The following is an 18461-nucleotide window of genomic DNA, read 5'->3' on the forward strand; positions in this document are numbered from 1 at the left end:
ACCCCTGATTTAAGGCAACAGACTGAAAATCAACAACCTGCGGCATGTGTGCTCGAGCGTGCACACATTGTCTTTTTTTTAGTGGCACCCAAAAGCACTATTGCCATAAACTGAAGCTAAACAGCTCACTATTATGCCAATTACAAAGCTGCCCTGACCTTCTGCACCTGCCCTGCAACTCAACCTACCGGACATTCAGGTGTCGGTCTCCCCATTGCACAGCAGTAATTATTTGCTGGGACCTCCGGTGTCCCAGCATCCAATGACATCACATGTGCGTCCTGCCTTCTGTAGCAAGTTTCTCAGCTCAGCTCCAGCCCCCTGCTGCTCTTTCCTTCTACCAGATTTTGCCCCCTGCAGCTGCTTCCTTTTCCCATCTCCTGCCCGAGCCTGGCTACTGGATATATGTAGATATGCTATTCACTTGGATGGGATTTATAGGTTGACTCTGATGGGCACATATGATGTAAAGAGGCACTTTGATGGGCACATATGGTACAAAGGGGCACTCTGGTGAACACAAATGATGTAAAGGGGCACTCTGATGGTACAGCTGATGTAAACGGCCACTGTGATGTTATACCTGATGTAAAGGGGCACTCTAATGGGGGCACTCTTTACGGTGAAATCCTATGTAAGGGGTCCCTCTGTTGGGGGAACATTATGTAATGGGCACTCTGATGGGGACAACTGGTGTAGGAATGTTGTAACTGAAACTTGACAATAAATATTAGAAGTTGATTGGCTACCATGCACAGCTGCACCAGATTCTGAGTGCACAAGCTTTAGAAAATCTCCCCCACAGTGACTACAATCTTTATGAGCCATAGCACAAACTTGAGACTCGGACTTTGGCTGAAAGAAAATTTTAGTGATCGGACCTCCTCTAATTTTAATTCAATAACCCTGGTATACAGTATGAAATAACTAAGTTGAGGAAAGCCATTTACACTTGGATAAAAAATGTGTACCGGTATATCCGGACACAGGAAAGGATGTAAAAGTAGACTTCTGCATTTTAATCTTAGTGCTTCCACTCTGACAGCTCTACATTTCAAGGAAAGGGAGTAATATAAAACATGTAGAATTTAAAAATATGCAGTATCCTGTTGGCGAAAAAGCACAGCCTTTTACAAGTGTTGATTCTGTTACTTTTACAACACTTGGCATCTCTTACTTAGTACTTAATGCCAGCAGTTTAGAAAAAGTGTCCAGCACCAACTTAAGATGATCTTTCTGCAGAGTGGCCAGATTTCTTTTTGCAGCGCTGTGTAGGTTTATATTCCCGTTTAATATTTAATGCAGTGGATGCATACATTAGAATGTGCTTGCTTGCAATTTTCTATCTCCAAGACGTTAGTTTGTATTATGATTATAGGGTGCTGCAGAGCACCCTGGACAGTATGAGCCATAGCAGGATACAGGACTTACGCTGTCTGAACACACTTGCCTAGCTTCAGCTCTGCCTAAATTCTTTGTGAAGTATTAAGGAATGTTGAGCCTACATAATGTCATATTACAGAGGGTAGAAAGAAGACAAGCTAAGAACTATGTAGCCTAAACAAATGTTCTACAACAAACATTACAAACTCTGTGGAATTTGGATTTCATTCACTCCCCTGCCCAATTTTGATATTTCCTACAAATTAGACTTAGTCCTCCCATTTTGGCCTCAGTGTTTACTATCCTCAAAGTTCACATTCAAAATGCAGCTTTCTACCTGGCATTGATGTGGGAATTATCTGCAGCTTGTCTTTACACTTGACCTACAGTATTCAATTATAGCAATATATTCATAGGGTCCTGCACTGCACTGAAGAGTTTCATAGGTAAATAAGAAAAATGAAAGTAACATTTTCAAGTTATATATACCAGTGATGGCTGAATGGCTTTTCTCAGGAAACATTATACCCCATACAGCATGCAGAAAATAGGGTAGTTTCACTGATGTCTTTAGCTAACAAGAGTATTTTTTTATACTTATTATTCAGTATCTTCCACGTTTATTAAGGCTCTAATATAGCAGTGGGTTTTTCCAATTTATAATAATTTATAATAAGAATAGTCCTTGAGAGTGACCCCCAATAGCAATAGGGTTAACTTGAACAAAGAAAAAACAAGAAAAGATCAAGAGAAAAATAGAAGGAAAAAAGTGTGTGTGTGGGAAGGAAGAGTATGTGAAAAATGTAACAGAACTGCAGTAGTAATCCGTGCAAAAAAAACCTGTATTTAGCTTGCCTGAAGATGATTGTTTATTTTTCTATGATCAGGGTGGCATTACAATTTATTAGTCAAATACTGCACATTCCTTAACAAAATCTATACTGATCTTGCTTCTTAAAGAGGTTTATAAGAAGATGTGGTCTGGTCATGAACAATCAAGAATGCATAATCTGAAGTTCCAGCTAAAGCATTGGACATCTCAGCACACAACAAGGCAAATTACTTGTCAACACCGAATTCTAAGATTGGAATCCACGGCAGCCCCAAGTTGTTTCTAAAGCCTAAAAAGGGACCAAAGATTCATTCTGTCTAGAAAGCAAGTAATGTGCGCTTCAGTTAAAATCCAATATGGAGCCCCAGGAACTGACTCAACAGGTGGCTCAAAGCTCAGCAGCCGAGACATACACTTCATTGGAGACCCAGAAAAAAAGATTGTGCGTCCAGTCACCCTCACACACAAGTGATATACAGGATACAGAAAATGTGTTTATTCCCCTGAAAAAATATTATGAATAGTAAAATAAAAGTGTGAAAATGGGATAAGAAAACATGTTTGTAAATTAGTTAAGGAGAAGGGTAACTTACATATGGCTAAAATTACTCATATGCTAGAGCACCTTGTGTATCATATGGAGGGATAAAGCCTTAGAGATAAGAAAATGTCAAGCAGAAAAGATACCTAGCCGATATATCATACCCCAAACTTCAGTAGTAGAAGGAAAAAGTTGGAGGAACAAAAAGCAATACTACATGAAATGACAGCATGTGGAGGCTGGACAGCCTCCACATGCTGTCATTTCATGTAGCCTAAGTGATTTCATGTAGCCTAAGTGATACAGCCGATGCAGCCTAATGATATCTAAACCTCTTTTTTGAGTATTAACTCTACTTACAGTGGGGAAAAATGTTTTTTGATCCCCTGTAGATTTTGTAAGTTTGCCCACTTACAAAGAAATGAAGGACCTATAATTTTTATCATAGGTGTATTTTAAATGATAGAGACAGAATATCAACCAAAAATCCAGAAAAATATGATAAAAATTATACAAATGTTACAAAGCTGAGCTGCAGTTCAGCAAGTAAAATATGTATTGGGTCCCCAAGCAAAACATGACCCAGTACTCGGGGAGAAACTCTTGTTTGCAAGCACAGAGGTAAGACATTTCTTGTAGCTGGTTACCAGGTTTGTACACACCCCAGGAGGGATTTTGGTCCACTCTTCTTTACAGATCTTCTCTAAATCCTTAACTACAAAAACAATCACAAACCCATCTAGCACACTACAAATCCCAACCTTCAAGTTCCAATGTCCATTAGTTTGGAGATGGTGGGAGCAGATGGATTGAAAATGCCCAAAAGATCCTGCAGCTACCAATAGATCCAGGAAGATCCAGAAACAGATTGAAAAAACAGAAGAACAGCAGTGCGGGATCTCTGTCAGCAATACATGTAGTTTAATTAAACAATTAAAAAAATAGTACACTCATGTGTAGAATTCTTGTCAAACAGCTCTGGTGCAGATTGCAAAGAAATTTCAAGTAGATAACCATTCAGAATCCCTCGGCTGGCATAGGAGGAGTGAGTTTGACAGCTGTCAAACTCAGCTGACACTGCCTTGTGGATCTCCATACAATGTAGGAAGAGAGGAGGGGGAAGGCAAGGAGGGGGCGGTAATGCGTTTCAAAGCACACCTTCTTTGTCAAAACCTGCCCCTGGTGATAGTATGATGATTTAAATAGGATCCGATTGGCCGAGTATAACAAATGGACACTAGGGTTGCAATGATATATGTGTTGAGGCAATCAATAAGAAATGCTAAAAATTGCTAACAATTAGGGGATGCTATACTAAATAGCATCCCCAGATATTGTATCAAATTGTAAATAATGTATCAATAATGATACAATGTCTGGGGATGCTATATAGTATAGTTCCCCTAATATTTAGCAATTTTTAGCATTTTTTATTGATTGCCTCAACACATATATCATTGCAACTTATAGTGTCCATTTATTATACCGACGGCATACATAGCTAATATCGTCTGATTGATGATTGATGGTTACTTTGTATTTCTTCCATTTATGAATAATCGCTTCAACAGTTGTCTCCTTCTCACCAAGCTTCTTGCTGATGGTTTTGTAGCCCATTCCAGCCTTGTGCAGGTCTACAATCTTGTCCATGATGCCCTTTGACAGCTCTTTGGTCTTGCCCATGGTGGTGAGGTTTCAATGGAAGAAAGATATTCTGTGGACAGGTGTCTTTTATACACATTACAAGTTGTCTTTAGGAGCACCTTCTTAAATTGACATAATCTGTGTACCACATGAACACATAGCCAGTCTGTGGGAGCCAGAATTTTGGTAGGTTGGTAGGGAATCAAATACTTATTTTACTCACTGAACTGCAACTCAGTTTATAACATTTGTATCATGTGTCTTTTCTGGATATTTGGTTGATATTCTTTCTCTATCATTAAAAATACACCTATAGTAAAACATTATAGACCCTTCATTTCTTTGTAAGTGGGCAAACTTACAAAACTTGCAGTGGATCAAGCAATTATTTTTGCCACTTTATCAAATGATAACAAACCTCCTCAGTAGGCCTATTAGCCCACTGAAAAATACTACCCAAGTCAAAATATCAAAACAATAGACTGATTTGGTTAATGAATTATTACTAATATCTGGGCAAAGATTCTTATGAGCAGACTGATACTGTTCCTTGCAGACCTAGTCCAACTCCAAAATCCTATTTACTGCAACATGCATTTCCTTTTAATAGATTTTCCAACTTCAGAAATGCTTATGAAATCATATTGGTTGGCTTTTCTATATATTTCTGGACAATAGCAAACAACAAATCTATTGCTATAAATGCTATAAGTGGTAAGACACTGTGGGCCTCATTAATCAAAGAATCTGTGTAAAGAACTGCCCCAGACAATCAGTCTTGCCCCACTGCAACCAATTAGATTAAAAATAATGGAAAATAAAAAATATGTATCTGCTTACTCTGAGGCAATACAGGAAAAGACACTTTGATAAATAAGGTCCAGACTTGAATCTGGCCACAGATGGAGAAGAAATTCCTTCCATGCACAGCAAAATAGCAGATGTTCACTAGAGACAAAAAACTAAAATATACTTTGGAAAGATGGGCACACTGATAAAATAGACTGTGGGTTACAATATAGACCAATTAGGTACATTTTTCTCATTAGAATAAGTTTTTATTTTTCCCTGGTGAAGGATCAGTACACAATGCAGGTTATCCAAAAGAACTGAGAACAAATACTGTATTCATGAAAATATGTAACAATTAAGCATTATACTATTAAGGTTGATGCATTCCAGCCAGCTCTTTGGTTACCCTTAGCATGGCTACATACAGTGGAAAATGAATTAAAGCTAAAGACGTTAGAAGGTGGAAGGATGCGCAAACATGAACTGCATAAAAATTGCCCTTATATAAACTGTCAAATAAATGTTTGTGCATGGCTCCAGCAACCATGCTTGGTATGCCTGTAAGGGGCATGCCTAAAACATCTCCATGCATTTGTGGAAGAAAATTGTGAGCAGTTAAAACTATCCATTTGGTATCTGCCATTTACCACCAGCCACCCCCCCCTCTCAAAATTCTTGGCCTGATTATGAAACAACTCACACTCCATGGACATGCTGGTGAGCATATAGCGATTCTGCTGATTTTCAAGCTCTCCTCAATTACGGTAACTTCCCCCTCTAATTTCTTGTACGCTTGTCTTTGGGCGCTTCTCTAATCTCCCAATTCCCTAACTTCTCATTTGTGGAACAACCCCCAGAATCCTCTTCATTTGGCTTCAACCATGTCAGGATATCCCTTGGTTAAACAGAGGTCAACCTCTTGACACCCCCCTTTTTTCCCCTCTTGCGAATATAGTTGTTGCTGAGTGCTATTGTATTATGTTGTTGCTGATATTTTATCTTCCGAGGTCTCTTTACGAGTCCTAGAAACCCACCACTATCCAGTTTAGCTCTTCAGAATACTTCTGTATTTGGCTCTCCATTCTCTTTTGAAGACTTAAAGTGAGGAACAGAAGTATTTGAACACCCCGTGATTTTGCAAGTTCTCCCACTTAGAAATCATGGAGGGGTCTGAAATTCACATTGTAGGTGCATTCCCACTCTGAGAGACAGAATTTAAAAATAAATTCAGGAAATCACATTGTATGATTTTTAAAGAATTTATTTGTCTTGCACTGCTGAACATAAGTATTTGAACACCTGAGAAAATCAGTGTTAATATTTGGTACAGAAGCCTTTGTTTGCAATTACAGAGGTCAAACGTTTCTTGTAGTTCTTGACCAGGTTTGCACACATTGCAACAGGGATTTTGGCCCACTTCTCCACACAGATCTCCTCTAGATCTGTCAGGTTTCGGGGCTGTCGCTGAGCAACATGGAGTTTCAGCTCCCTCCAAAGATGTTCTATTGGATTTAGGTCTGGAGACTGGCTAGGCCACTCCAGAACCTTGATATGCTTCTTAAGGAGCCACTCCTTGGTTATCCTGGCTGTGTGCTTCGGGTTGTTGTCATGTTGGAAGACCCAGCCACGACCCATCTTCAATGCTCTGACTGAGGGAAGGAGGTGTTGCTCAAAATCTCACAATAAATGGCCCCATTCATCCTCTCCTTAATACAGTGCAGTCGTCCTGTCCCCTTCGCAGAAAAGCACCCCCAAAGCATGATGTTACCACCCCCATGCTTCACAGTAGGGATGGTGTTCTTGGGATGCAACTCATCCTTCTTTTTCCTCCAAACATGACGAGTGAAGTTTAGACCAAAAATTTCTACTTTGGTCTCATCTGACCACATGACTTTCTCCAATGCCTCCTCTGGATCATCCATATGGTCATTGGCAAACTTCAGATGGGCCTGGACATATGATGACTTGAGCAGGGGAACCTTCCGTGCAATGCATGATTTGAAACCATGATGGCGTAGTGTTCTACCGACAGTGACCTTTGAAACTGTGGTCCCAGCTCTCTTCATGTCATTGACCAGCTCCTCCCTTGTAGTTCTGGGCTGATTCCTCACCTTTCTTATCATCAGTGATACCCCACGAGATGAGATCTTGCATGGAGCCCCAGTCCAAGGGAGACTGACAGTCGTCTTTAGCCTCTTCCATTTTCTAACAATTGCTCCAACAGTTAATCTATTTTCACCAAGCTGCTTGGCAATTGCCCCGTAGCCCTTTCCAGCCTTGTGGAGGTCCACAATTTTGTCTCTGGTGTCTTTTGACAGCTCTTTGGTCTTGCCCATGGTAGAAGTTGGCGTCTGACGGACCGTGGGGTGGACAGGTGTCTTTAAAAAGCTCAGACAGGTGCTACTATGTTAGATTAATGAGTGGAGTAGAGGTGGACTTTTTAAAGGCACAGTAACAGGTCTTTGAGAGCCAGAATTCTTGCTGTTTCTTAGGTGTTCAAATACTTATGTTCAGCAGTGCAAGACAAATAAATTCTTTAAAAATCATACAATGTGATTTCCTGAATTTTTTTTTAAATTCTGTCTCTCAGAGTGGGAATGCACCTACAATGTGAATTTCAGACCCCTCCATGATTTCTAAGTGGGAGAACTTGCAAAATCGCAGGGTGTTCAAATACTTCTGTTCCTCTCTGAATCTATGTGACCAAAGTCTGTGCTATTTACCTGTTTTACGGTGTATGTTGATATCACATTCTCAACACTTGTAACCTATTTTCATAATGTTGAATAAAAACTTATTTGACCATAAAATAGTTGGCCTGAAATAAATTGCCACACTTGGCTGGAATCCAAAGATATAAGAATTAATACTGTGCCCAGTAGCAAACAGGTAGATCCAATGACAATCATCTTACAGCTTTAGCAACTTAAACCTGTATAGACTGAAAACTAGGCATAACTATGCCCAATTTCTGTTGTCTTGTCAATGTAAACTTATCCCTAAAGTGTAGATAATTTAATAAAAATTCTTATAATTCTAACTATTACATGATTACATAATTAGAAAATGTTTACTTTTTCTTGCCAAGTGCAGTAACTTCCCTGTTTTCAGCTTGTAAATGTTTTCTGAGAGAATGAGATAAGTTAGGATGAACTTTCAGGCTTCAATGCAGTGGTAGAAAAGTTGCACAGAAGCCTCTGCAGTATTTAGGGGTTGCCTGTTCCTGAACTTCTTTTCTTACCTTTCTTAGGCCTCATGCACACCTAGCATTTGCTCACTTTCCCTGAACACCCTTTCTCTTGGCAGGGGAAAAGCTGATTAAAAAACACGCCTAAAGCTGTGTTTTTAAAACATGTTTAGGTGTGTCAAGCGTTTGAGCGTTTATGGATTCTATTAGCCAGAATATAAATTTATTTTGGCCATTAGAATGAAGCACTTAACGTCTCTAGTGTTTAGGCTCGTTTACATTCGTCAAGTGTTTTTTCTGCCTTAAAGCTCCTCTACTGAATGTGCTAGTGATATTTTTCTTTCAGCCTGTAAACGCCTAAGTGTGCATGGACACATAGGCTAACATAGAGGTACATTCACAAGCAGAAAAAAAATATCAAATGCTTGTAGAAGAGGCATTTTGTTAAGCCCAGTGTGCATGAGCCCTTATTGCGAATGTATTGTGTTATTGTATAATTCTTTTATTTATGTGCAGGACAAAGATTAACTTTTTTCATTTATATTAGGTATTATAATAAATACAACATATTGCATGTAATCATGCACGTTGGGTGGAGCCTACGTGCTGACGTCAGGCCGCCGACTCCGTGCCTCGGAACGGCGGCCATCTTGGTATGCTGCATGTTTAATGATTAAAAGCTATTTCCACGTGAAATGTTTTTACATATATTGTAAATAAATACTACACTATGTACACCATCTCTTTGGGCTCCGTGTAGTGAGCTTTCCCCCTAGGAGTTAACCTGACCAGCGGATGTTGGAGAGTGGATTGCATAGATCTTCTGTTACATTGGCTATCTAACAAGTAGCCCTCTGGTGAGTGCATAGTGGTTGTGGACCCCAGAGCACTGTGTTGACCGGACACCTTTTTTTGTTGTGATTAGCATTATCACATTTCCTTCACACCGATTGATATTTGAAGGACTTTACATATGATATTGGACTGATTGCACTGATATATCCATTGTCAATTTTTTGGATAGAATACATATTCACTATCATTGTTATATGCACTGCACTGCACTGCACTATATTTTGAATACTGAGATTCATTGTCACTATCTCTGGTGCTAGCTGCTTTTATTTTAGCAGTCACCTTATTGCTTCTTGAGATTAATCAATTGTATAATTGCATGAAAGGAAGCCATCCATTGTTTACAATTGTCATGTGACCTGCTGTGATTGGTCACAGTGATCACATGGTACAGTACCGGCAGTGGGCCAGGACACAGCCGGTGACAGATTGAGAGGCAGCATGGTCCAGCATGCCCTGCCCGGCCTATAGCACAATGATGGCCAGGAGGGACTTTTGTCAATCTGGTCAGACATCATGTCGAGCCTCGCACATGCCTGCAGGCCAACTCTGCAGTGCGATACAGACTGGGCCCGGATCAACAAAAGTCTTGCCTAGCCATCACTGTGCTATAGGCCGGGTGGGAACTGGTTAAATCAGTAAGTACCTTAGATGGGGAGAGCATTTGAGGGAAATATATTAAGTTTAGCTTTACTTTATGACAGGACAGGGAGCATTTCTATATGTGTGGCGAGTGGGGTAGGACACTTTGGTTCAAGGAAGATTTAAAGTGGCTGTAAAACTGAGACATGAAATGTGAACAAGGTACATCCTTCTATATGGTCTACTTGCTTCTATAAAAAAAAAAAAAGTGTGATTCCTGTCTTGTGCCTTATTCCTTCCTGTCATCTGTATGAGGCACTTGTGACAGCTTTTCCTGATGCCAAGAGATAAAAAGGTGACAGGAGAGGAGAGCTCCAGCACACAAACTGTGATTTACTGCCACCGCTCTGCCTGTTCTCATTGTGTTCTGAAGAGGGGAGTGTGTGCCTTCCTTCCAATAAGGGCTCAGAGATCCCCTCACCAAAATCTGCACTGTGACACTTTAAGATAACTGCCCCCTGCTGGTTGAGCTGAGAAAAAGCCTCTGATCTGTGTGGTTTTAGAATAATCTACAGAAGAAATGGCTGCAGATAAAGAGGTACAACTTATGTAAGAGGATTTGTTTAATCTCTGTGTATTAAACTGAGACCAGTCACTTCACTGGGTATACATGAGGGTTTACAACCAACTTTAATCAGCAGTTGTTATATTAATACTTGTCAGAAGCTAACATTCAAGAGCAGACAACTGTACCTCTTTTCGAGTTCTTGTTGCAGCTTCTTGAATTATCTTGGCTATTACTTCCTTCATTTTTTCTATCTCTTCCTGCCTTTGCTTTTCTTTTAAAAGTGCCTGTAAAAGACAAAGTTAATTTACCAATCAAACACGATAATATATGTTTCAAAATATGGTTTATTTTCATTTGTATCTTGTAAACATTTGCAATAGAATACCCTTAACCACTTGCCCTCCAGAGGATTTACCCCCCTTCCTGACCATTCCATTTTTGCGCTGCGGCGCTGCGTTACTTTTACTGACAACTGTGCGGTCATGCAACGCTGCACCCAAATGAAATTTACGTCCGTTTTTCCCATGAATAGAGCTTTCTTTTGGTGGTATTTGATTGCCTGTGCGATTAATTGGTTTACACGAAAGTTATAGTGTTTACAAATGGTGACATATTGGGATTTTTAAAATGTATTTTTACTAGTAATGGCAGCGATCAGCGACTTATAGCGGGATTGCGACGGGCATTCTGACACTGGAGGGAAACTGACTTGGTGTCACTGACACAGTGACACCAATACAGTGATCAGTGCTAATAAAAAGCACTGACACTGTACTAATGGCACTGGGCAGGAAGGGGTTAACATCTGGGGCGATCAAAGGGTTAACCATGTGCTGTTTTACATAGTGTGCTGTATTAGTGCTTCACTGTAAGCACACTGCTTTGTATGGCTGTGCTATGCACAGCCATGCAAAGCAGTGTCAGGAGCTGACAGGGGAGAGAACTGAATTGTTTACAAACAGTTCTCCCTCCTTTTGGAGATGCTCGGCAATTACTGGGCGCCGGCGAGTAATCATCTGCTGGGACCCGGTGACTGACAGCCGAGGCAGCGAATGGAGGACACGTGCGCGCCCCCTACCCGGAACTGCAAAATCATATATATACACACACACACATATACACATGTGATTTTGCGCACCCATGCCACCCTGTAACAGTACTTCTGCTACAGGGTGGACAGGAAGCGGTTAAAGTATATGTGAACCCTCACCTTGTAAAACAAACCATTCTGTTTAAATATAAATGAAAGGCAAAACATTTGTGTATACATATAAAAAAACATTATAAATATCCCCCTTTTTTTTTTTTATAAGTGATCACATACCCTCTTTTCTTAGCAGCATAAGGAGCTTGGAAAGCTGGGGCAGGAGAGGCAGCAGCATACTAATCTTTCCAATGAATGTCTGTGCAGGGGAAGGGGGGCATGTCAGCAGAAGTCTGATCATTGGAGGAGAGCAGGCTGAATACCAGCACAGCCAGAAAACTGACCACATTGTGCTCTCATGTTTAGTGTGGTGAGTTTTTAACCACTTGCCGCCCAGCCACCGCATATAAAAGGTGGCAGGGCGGCACTCGTAGGCAAAAGCACGTTTTAAAACGGCTGCCTTCAAAACAGGTAGGGGGCGCGCGCCCGCCCTACCTGTCCCGCGGGTGTCAACAGCGGGTGTCAGCCGACGGGTCACGGCCGGTTTTTACCGTTTTCCCGCGATTGACGGTGATCGCGGACACAGAGCAGGGCTGCATTGTTTACACACAGCCCTGTTCTGTGTCAGTTCTCTGACAGCTTGTGAGAAGCTGCAGAGTTTCTCTCCCTCGATCAGCTCCCCCCTCCCTTCCCCCCGTCCAGTACACACCCCTGCCCCCTAGTTAAACACTCCCCTTACAATGCAAATTCTAAAAATGTTAACCCCTTCCTCCCCAGTGACATTAGTACAGTTTCAGTGTTTTTTTTTCACTGATCACTGTATTGGTGTCACTGGGGATGTCAGTAACCCCAAGTCAGGTCACCCCCAGTGTCAAAATGTCCGCCGCAGTCCCGCCATAAGTCGCTAGTCGCCCCCATATGTCGCTGATTGCCGCCAAAAGTCGCTGATCGGCGCCATTATTAGTATAAATAAAAATTAAAAATTCCAGTATCTTTCCCGCCATTTGTAAACACTATAACTTTCACGTAAACCAATTAATTTACACGTATTGGGATTTTTTTTAGCAAAGACATTTTTTTTTACTGGACATGTTTTATAGCAAAAAGTCCAAAATATTGTTTTTTTTCCCTCAAAATTGTCAGCCTTTTTTTTTATAGCGCAAAAAATAAAAACCGCACAGGCGATCAAATACCACCGAAAGAAAGCTCAATTTGTGGGGAAAAAAAGGATGTAAATTTCATTTATGTACCGTATTGCATGACCACGCAATTGTCCGTTAAACTAGTGCAGCGCTGTATAGCATAAAAATGGCGTAAATTGCAGTATTTATACCATAGTTTGTAGACGCTATAACTTCCACACAAAGCAATCAATATACACTTATTGGGATTTTTTTTACCAAAAACATGTAGCAGAATACATTTTGGCCTAAATTTATAACCAACTTTGAGTTTACTATATATTTTTTATAGCTGAAAGTAAAAAATATTGTTTTTCTTCAAAATTTTTGGCCTTTTTTTGTTTATAGCGTGAAAAATAAAAAGCGCACAGGTGATCAAATTACACCGAAAGAAAGCTCTATTTGTGTGAAAAAAAGGATGTAAATTTTGTTTGGGTGCAGCATTGCATGACCGCGCAATTATCAGTTGAATTAGTGCAGCGCCGAGTAGCAAAAAAAGGCCTGGTCATTAAGAGGGGTAAATCCTCAGGAGCTCAAGTGGTTAATAGGAGAGCAGAGGGCCTGGCAGGAACACCAGAGATTTCACACAAAGGAAACATTACAAAGAGAACATGATACCTTTTCATACAAGTACATGGTATAGCAGGCACATATCAGGAATATGAAATGTTGGGTTTATATATTCTTTCAATTCAAACTGTTTCTGTAACATTTTTCACGTTAAAGTAATATGGGCATAAAAGACTCTTAGATAGAGCAGACTGTATACAGAATGTATCTCTCATTGCACAAGCTCACAATACTGAGCTAAAAAATATAATACCTAAAACAAAATCTTAACAAGTAAAAGAAATATAATCTGAATAGTCAAAGCACATATATCAAATAGTGTACAGCAGAGAATCTCCAAATGTAAAGGCCTCAGAGGCTTACTTGTAAATTTCCTTCATTTTATGTAATTTGTTTATTTTTTCAAATTAATTTCAAAAGTAAAATGTGAAATATAAGCAACACTCAAAGAGTTAACCCCTCATTAAATGTAGTTTTTATAATGCTCTGTAAGTTGGCTGTGACGAGGAAATGAATGAAAAGGTTTGATGATCTCCAGTGCAGGGATTGTTACAAACAACAGATTCTGACCATCACTAATATTTTTTTAGGCTTCATTTTGGAAAAACAAAAGAATGGTAAATTAGAAAAATTTGATCATATAAATTATTTTCTCAGCAGGTAACAAAATAATTTTCCACAAAGATATTTCTTTATCTCAAACGTTTAAAACGATTTTACCAATTATCTCTATTCTATTCCTTAAAGATGAAATACGCTGCATCTGAGCAACACAAACCAAAAACACTATTTGTTTAATTTTTAATATTCAAACTCCCCCATCCATTCAGGTCTACATGCTTTATTTTGCTGAGAAATCACTTTGAAAAACACCCCCTAGCATTTTTGGACACTGGCCATCTTAACCACTTGCTCTCCAGAAGATATATTCCCCTTCCTGACCAGGCCATTTTTTGCAATACGGCGCTGTGTTACTTTAGCTGACAATTGCGTGGTCATGCAATGCTGTACATAAATAAAATTTACGTAATTTTTTCCACACAAATATAGCTTTCTTTTGGTAGTATTTGATCACTTCTGCAGTTTTTATTTTTTTGCACGATAAACAGAACCCCCGCGATAATTAAAAAAAAAATAAATATTTTTTACTTTTTGCTATAAAACATATCCACAAAAAAAAAAAAATTTCGGCATAAATTTAGGTCAAAATGTATTCTGCTACATGTCTGCTAAAAAAAAAAAAAAAATTGCAATAAGTGTATATTAATTGGTTTACGTAGAAGTTATAGCATCTACAAATGGCGGTATATATACTGGAATTTTTAGATATTTATAGCGGCTATCAGCAACTTATAGCGGGACTGCAGCAGGCAATCTGACACTTGGTGGAAATTGACTAACTGCCACGGACATCTCCAGTGACACTAATACAGTGATCAGCGCTAATAAAAAGCACTGATACAATGATCAGTGCTAATAAAAAGCAGTGGCACTGTACTAATGACACTGGGTAGGGAGGGGTTAACATCTGTTGCAATCAAAGGGTTAAGTGTGTGTTAGGGAGTGATTTTATTGTGTACTGTGTGCTGTTTTACTAAGCAGACCTGCTGCTTTCTATGTCTATGCTCTGCTGTGCAGAGAAACAAAAAGCAGCACACCCACGCTGACAGAAGAGAGATATGTGTTGTTTACACACAGATCACTCCCCTCTCAGCTTTGCTGACGATCACCGAGTCTTGGCCGGGACCCGGTGATTGACATCCTCAGGAACCAATAACAGCATGGGTAAATTTAAAAATTAAAATAGGTATAAAGGCTTTTTTCTGGGGGGATAGAGTAGGGAAGAGTTAATGACACTAAACAATATTCCTATTCTCCAAAATAATGTATACACACATACTACGTAATGGTCCTGTAATTTTTTTTCATTTATTAATTTCTTACTCGTTTTTCTGCTTCCTTGTAACATCCTCTATGTGCTCCTGAACCTCTCCTTTTCCTCACTTGCATTTGTTTGAAATGAGCAGTACACATTCGTTGCGGTCATATGCACTGTACATTGTACACTGTACATTACAAATCCCATAGTCCATGAGCCCTAGTTCATCTCAGGATAGAGCAAGAGAGGGTGATACATTTCTAAATACAGCAGGATCAATGAGAACCTCTAATATCCTCTAAGGAAGTTGAACCACAGCAGAAAAAAATAAAAAAAAAATATGGAGATTTGGAGGAGGCTGAGAGCAATGAAGCGTGCTGCACAGCATGCTCCCAGCACAGAGACCAAGCTCTCACTGAGAGCTCTGGGTCTCGTACTAACAATTGGGAATGAGGAGGCCTAGTTTCCGATTTCCTGATTGCTGTGATAGCCTCTGATTGGTTATCACAGTGATCATTCACTGATTCACTGTACGGCCCCCATGTTTGTTCTCCTCTTGAATGGAGAAAAAGATACACTGCATTTTTTTCACCTTACTAGAGTATAAAATTGCAAACAAAATTGTGTGTAAAAACAAAAATAATAAAAAAATTAAGATAAAATATCTAGATCAGGGTTTCATCTAGGTCAGTGTCAAAGGTCAGGGTCGGTGTATTTTAGGTAGAATAAAAAAAACATTGAATGTAGTATAGGTGTCAGTTAGCATCAGTGTTTTTTTTAGGAAGGATAACAAAAACAAAATGCGTATTATTATTTCTGGTCCCTACTATGGGTACAAACAACAAATAACATACACATACAGTATGTGGTACAGCTGCAATTATCAGAAGTAGGAGAATTTGTTTTGAGTTGTACTTTGGTGGTAGGTTATGGTATTAGCAAGAAATATAAAGCTAAATTTTAAAAAATATATATTTTGTGCCAGTTTTACTTTGAGAATAAAAAAAGGCATCAGGAGATATCCACTATCATTTACTACCAATTGAAAGCTCAATTTGTCCTGAAAAAAACAAGGTATAATTTATCCAGATACATCAAATAGTTGCGGTGATATTTCTTCTGTCATGTAATATGTTGGTGATATGTCTTCTGGCATTAAGATTTGTCCATCACGAGGGGGTAAAAAACACCTGCTGTGTGTTTACTTTAGAGCAATGGTCTCCAAACTGCGGCCCTTTGCTTGCCCTTATCCGGCCTTTGGGGCACTTTTTCTCCCACTGATACAAGACACTATTCCTCCCACTGGCAATAGCAAGGGGGCATAATTACTTCTAATGACATCAACAACAGTCACTATTTCTCTCACTGAAACAAACCATGGGGCACTATTCCTCCCACTGACACCAACAATGGGGCACCGTTCTTCCCAATGACTTTAACGACGGGGCACTATTTCTGCAACTTACATCAAGGATAGGGCACTATTCCTCCCCTAATGCCAAAGATGCATTGTTTACTTCCAATGACGCAGGATAATTTCTACTCGCAATGGCCATAGTCCAACCCAGCCTAAAGTCTGAAAGCCAGTAAACTGGCCCTTTGTTTAGAAAGTTTGGAGACCCCTGCATTAGAAGGTTGTCAGGTTGCCAAGATCTGCTCTCCATAGGTAAAAAGCTAAGGTTTTTGAACTTCTATTGTGAAATCTAAAAATATATTTCTCCACAATACCTACAGATAGAGAGGTGAACATGGGCTTGTTTTAAAGTGCTTTGACTGCTTGTGCATAATATGTAAATACTTTAGTGTGAAAGTTTGGTCACGGGCTTACTTTAAACTTTACCTAAACAAATATTTCTAAACCTAGTTCCTAAATTTATCCCAATGAAAAGAAAGAAATACAATAAAAACTGTAGTTTCACACCATTAAACATGTAGAAAACTGCAGAACCGTCTTGATAACTAAAATTATCCAGAAACTTGAAACTGCAAATAAAAAAAAAAATCCAAAAATAATTACCCTCTGGCCCTAGCTAAATCTTCTTTATTGGGAAAAGTCTCACTTTAGAGAAAGTGCCAAGTACAACATAAAATGCTTTTCCTGTGATTTTGGAATAAAGAAGGTGATTTAGCTTATACTAGAGAGTGATCATTTTGGATTTTTCATTTCTTGCTTGGTGTAAAGGAACCATAACAGCAACTGGAGAAATACTTGGAGCTAATGTGTTGGTCAATCTGGTGTTTGCATTTTCTATTACCTGGGACTGTCTCAAACAAGAATGAGGACATGACTTAACTTAGGCATGTATTGGGACCTATAAAAACACATATGTGGTGAAACCCAATGAGGTGTAACGTGCCCTTGAAGGATGCCTTGCATTGCACCTAATGGCAATAATTTAAACCGCACACCAACATTTTTCATAATTATCAATGGATATCCAGAAGAACATAAAACACACTAGGGCGGTGCTTAGGAGTAAACATGTTTTAAGGCAAATCCAAAAACATAATATGAACACCCTGCTTTTTTTTGTTAAGAATACAAAGGATTTAGAAGAATGGCTACCAGTGTAGCTTTTAAACTAGATCTGAGCAGTGCTGTGTGGCCATTGCAGTTACAAGTAACGAGTCACAGAACTGGTGAAGAGCTTGGTAGAAAACATAGCACCAGAGTTCAGAATGAATTAAAATATAGTTTTAACTTACTTGCGAGAGGCCAATCAGGGGAACATTAAAGTAATAGATATGATGCATATTTCATTTACCAAACAAGAATGCACAGACCACCCACTGCACAGATAATAAATTACAAGTCAAAGGAAATGCTAAAAAAATTTCTGACTAATTTTCAACGGTCTGTTTAACCAGGAGTTTATAATGCTGTTCACAAGGAAACTAAAGAAACACAGGGCTTGGGATCAGTGATCCAAATGACAGAAGAGTTTTCACACCATGTAGCTAAATCCAGCTTTATTCCTGAATGTGTCCTTAGGCAAACCAGTGGAGGATGCTCACCTGAACAGACCCCCATCTAGTTGCAAAACCTTCTTATGCAGCTGCTGAGTAACCAGGGCATTTGGATAATTAACGCACTTTTAACAAGAATACTTGAGGCTGAGGTCAGCTAGAGAGCTACAGACAGAAGCAACATCTGACCTCCTTTAAACAAGGTTTCATTTTCTCTTGGGTGAAAGCCAAAAGGCTGGTGTGCAACTCTAGAGTGACAGCAATTATATAAATTGGAGTGACACTAACATAAGATTTCATGCTAGGAAGCACATTAATTATTTAATTAATTGCAGA

The 18461-nt window shown here is 39.4% G+C and overlaps 1 protein-coding gene across 1 annotated transcript in view; it reads right to left on the reverse strand.

The window, feature by feature from the left end:
- Window positions 1–18461, reverse strand: part of SCLT1 (sodium channel and clathrin linker 1) — a 295900-nt gene that overhangs the window by 110476 nt on the left and 166963 nt on the right. Inside the window, exon 14 of the mRNA XM_089672201.1 lies at window positions 10570–10668. Coding sequence (XP_089528327.1) covers window positions 10570–10668 — 99 coding nt within the window. The remainder of the gene's footprint in view (window positions 1–10569; window positions 10669–18461) is intronic.

This window comes from Staurois parvus, unplaced genomic scaffold (genome assembly GCF_062004578.1).
Source record: "Staurois parvus isolate SC_StPar_1 unplaced genomic scaffold, SC_StPar_1.0 ptg000122l, whole genome shotgun sequence".
Taxonomy (NCBI): domain Eukaryota; kingdom Metazoa; phylum Chordata; class Amphibia; order Anura; family Ranidae; genus Staurois; species Staurois parvus.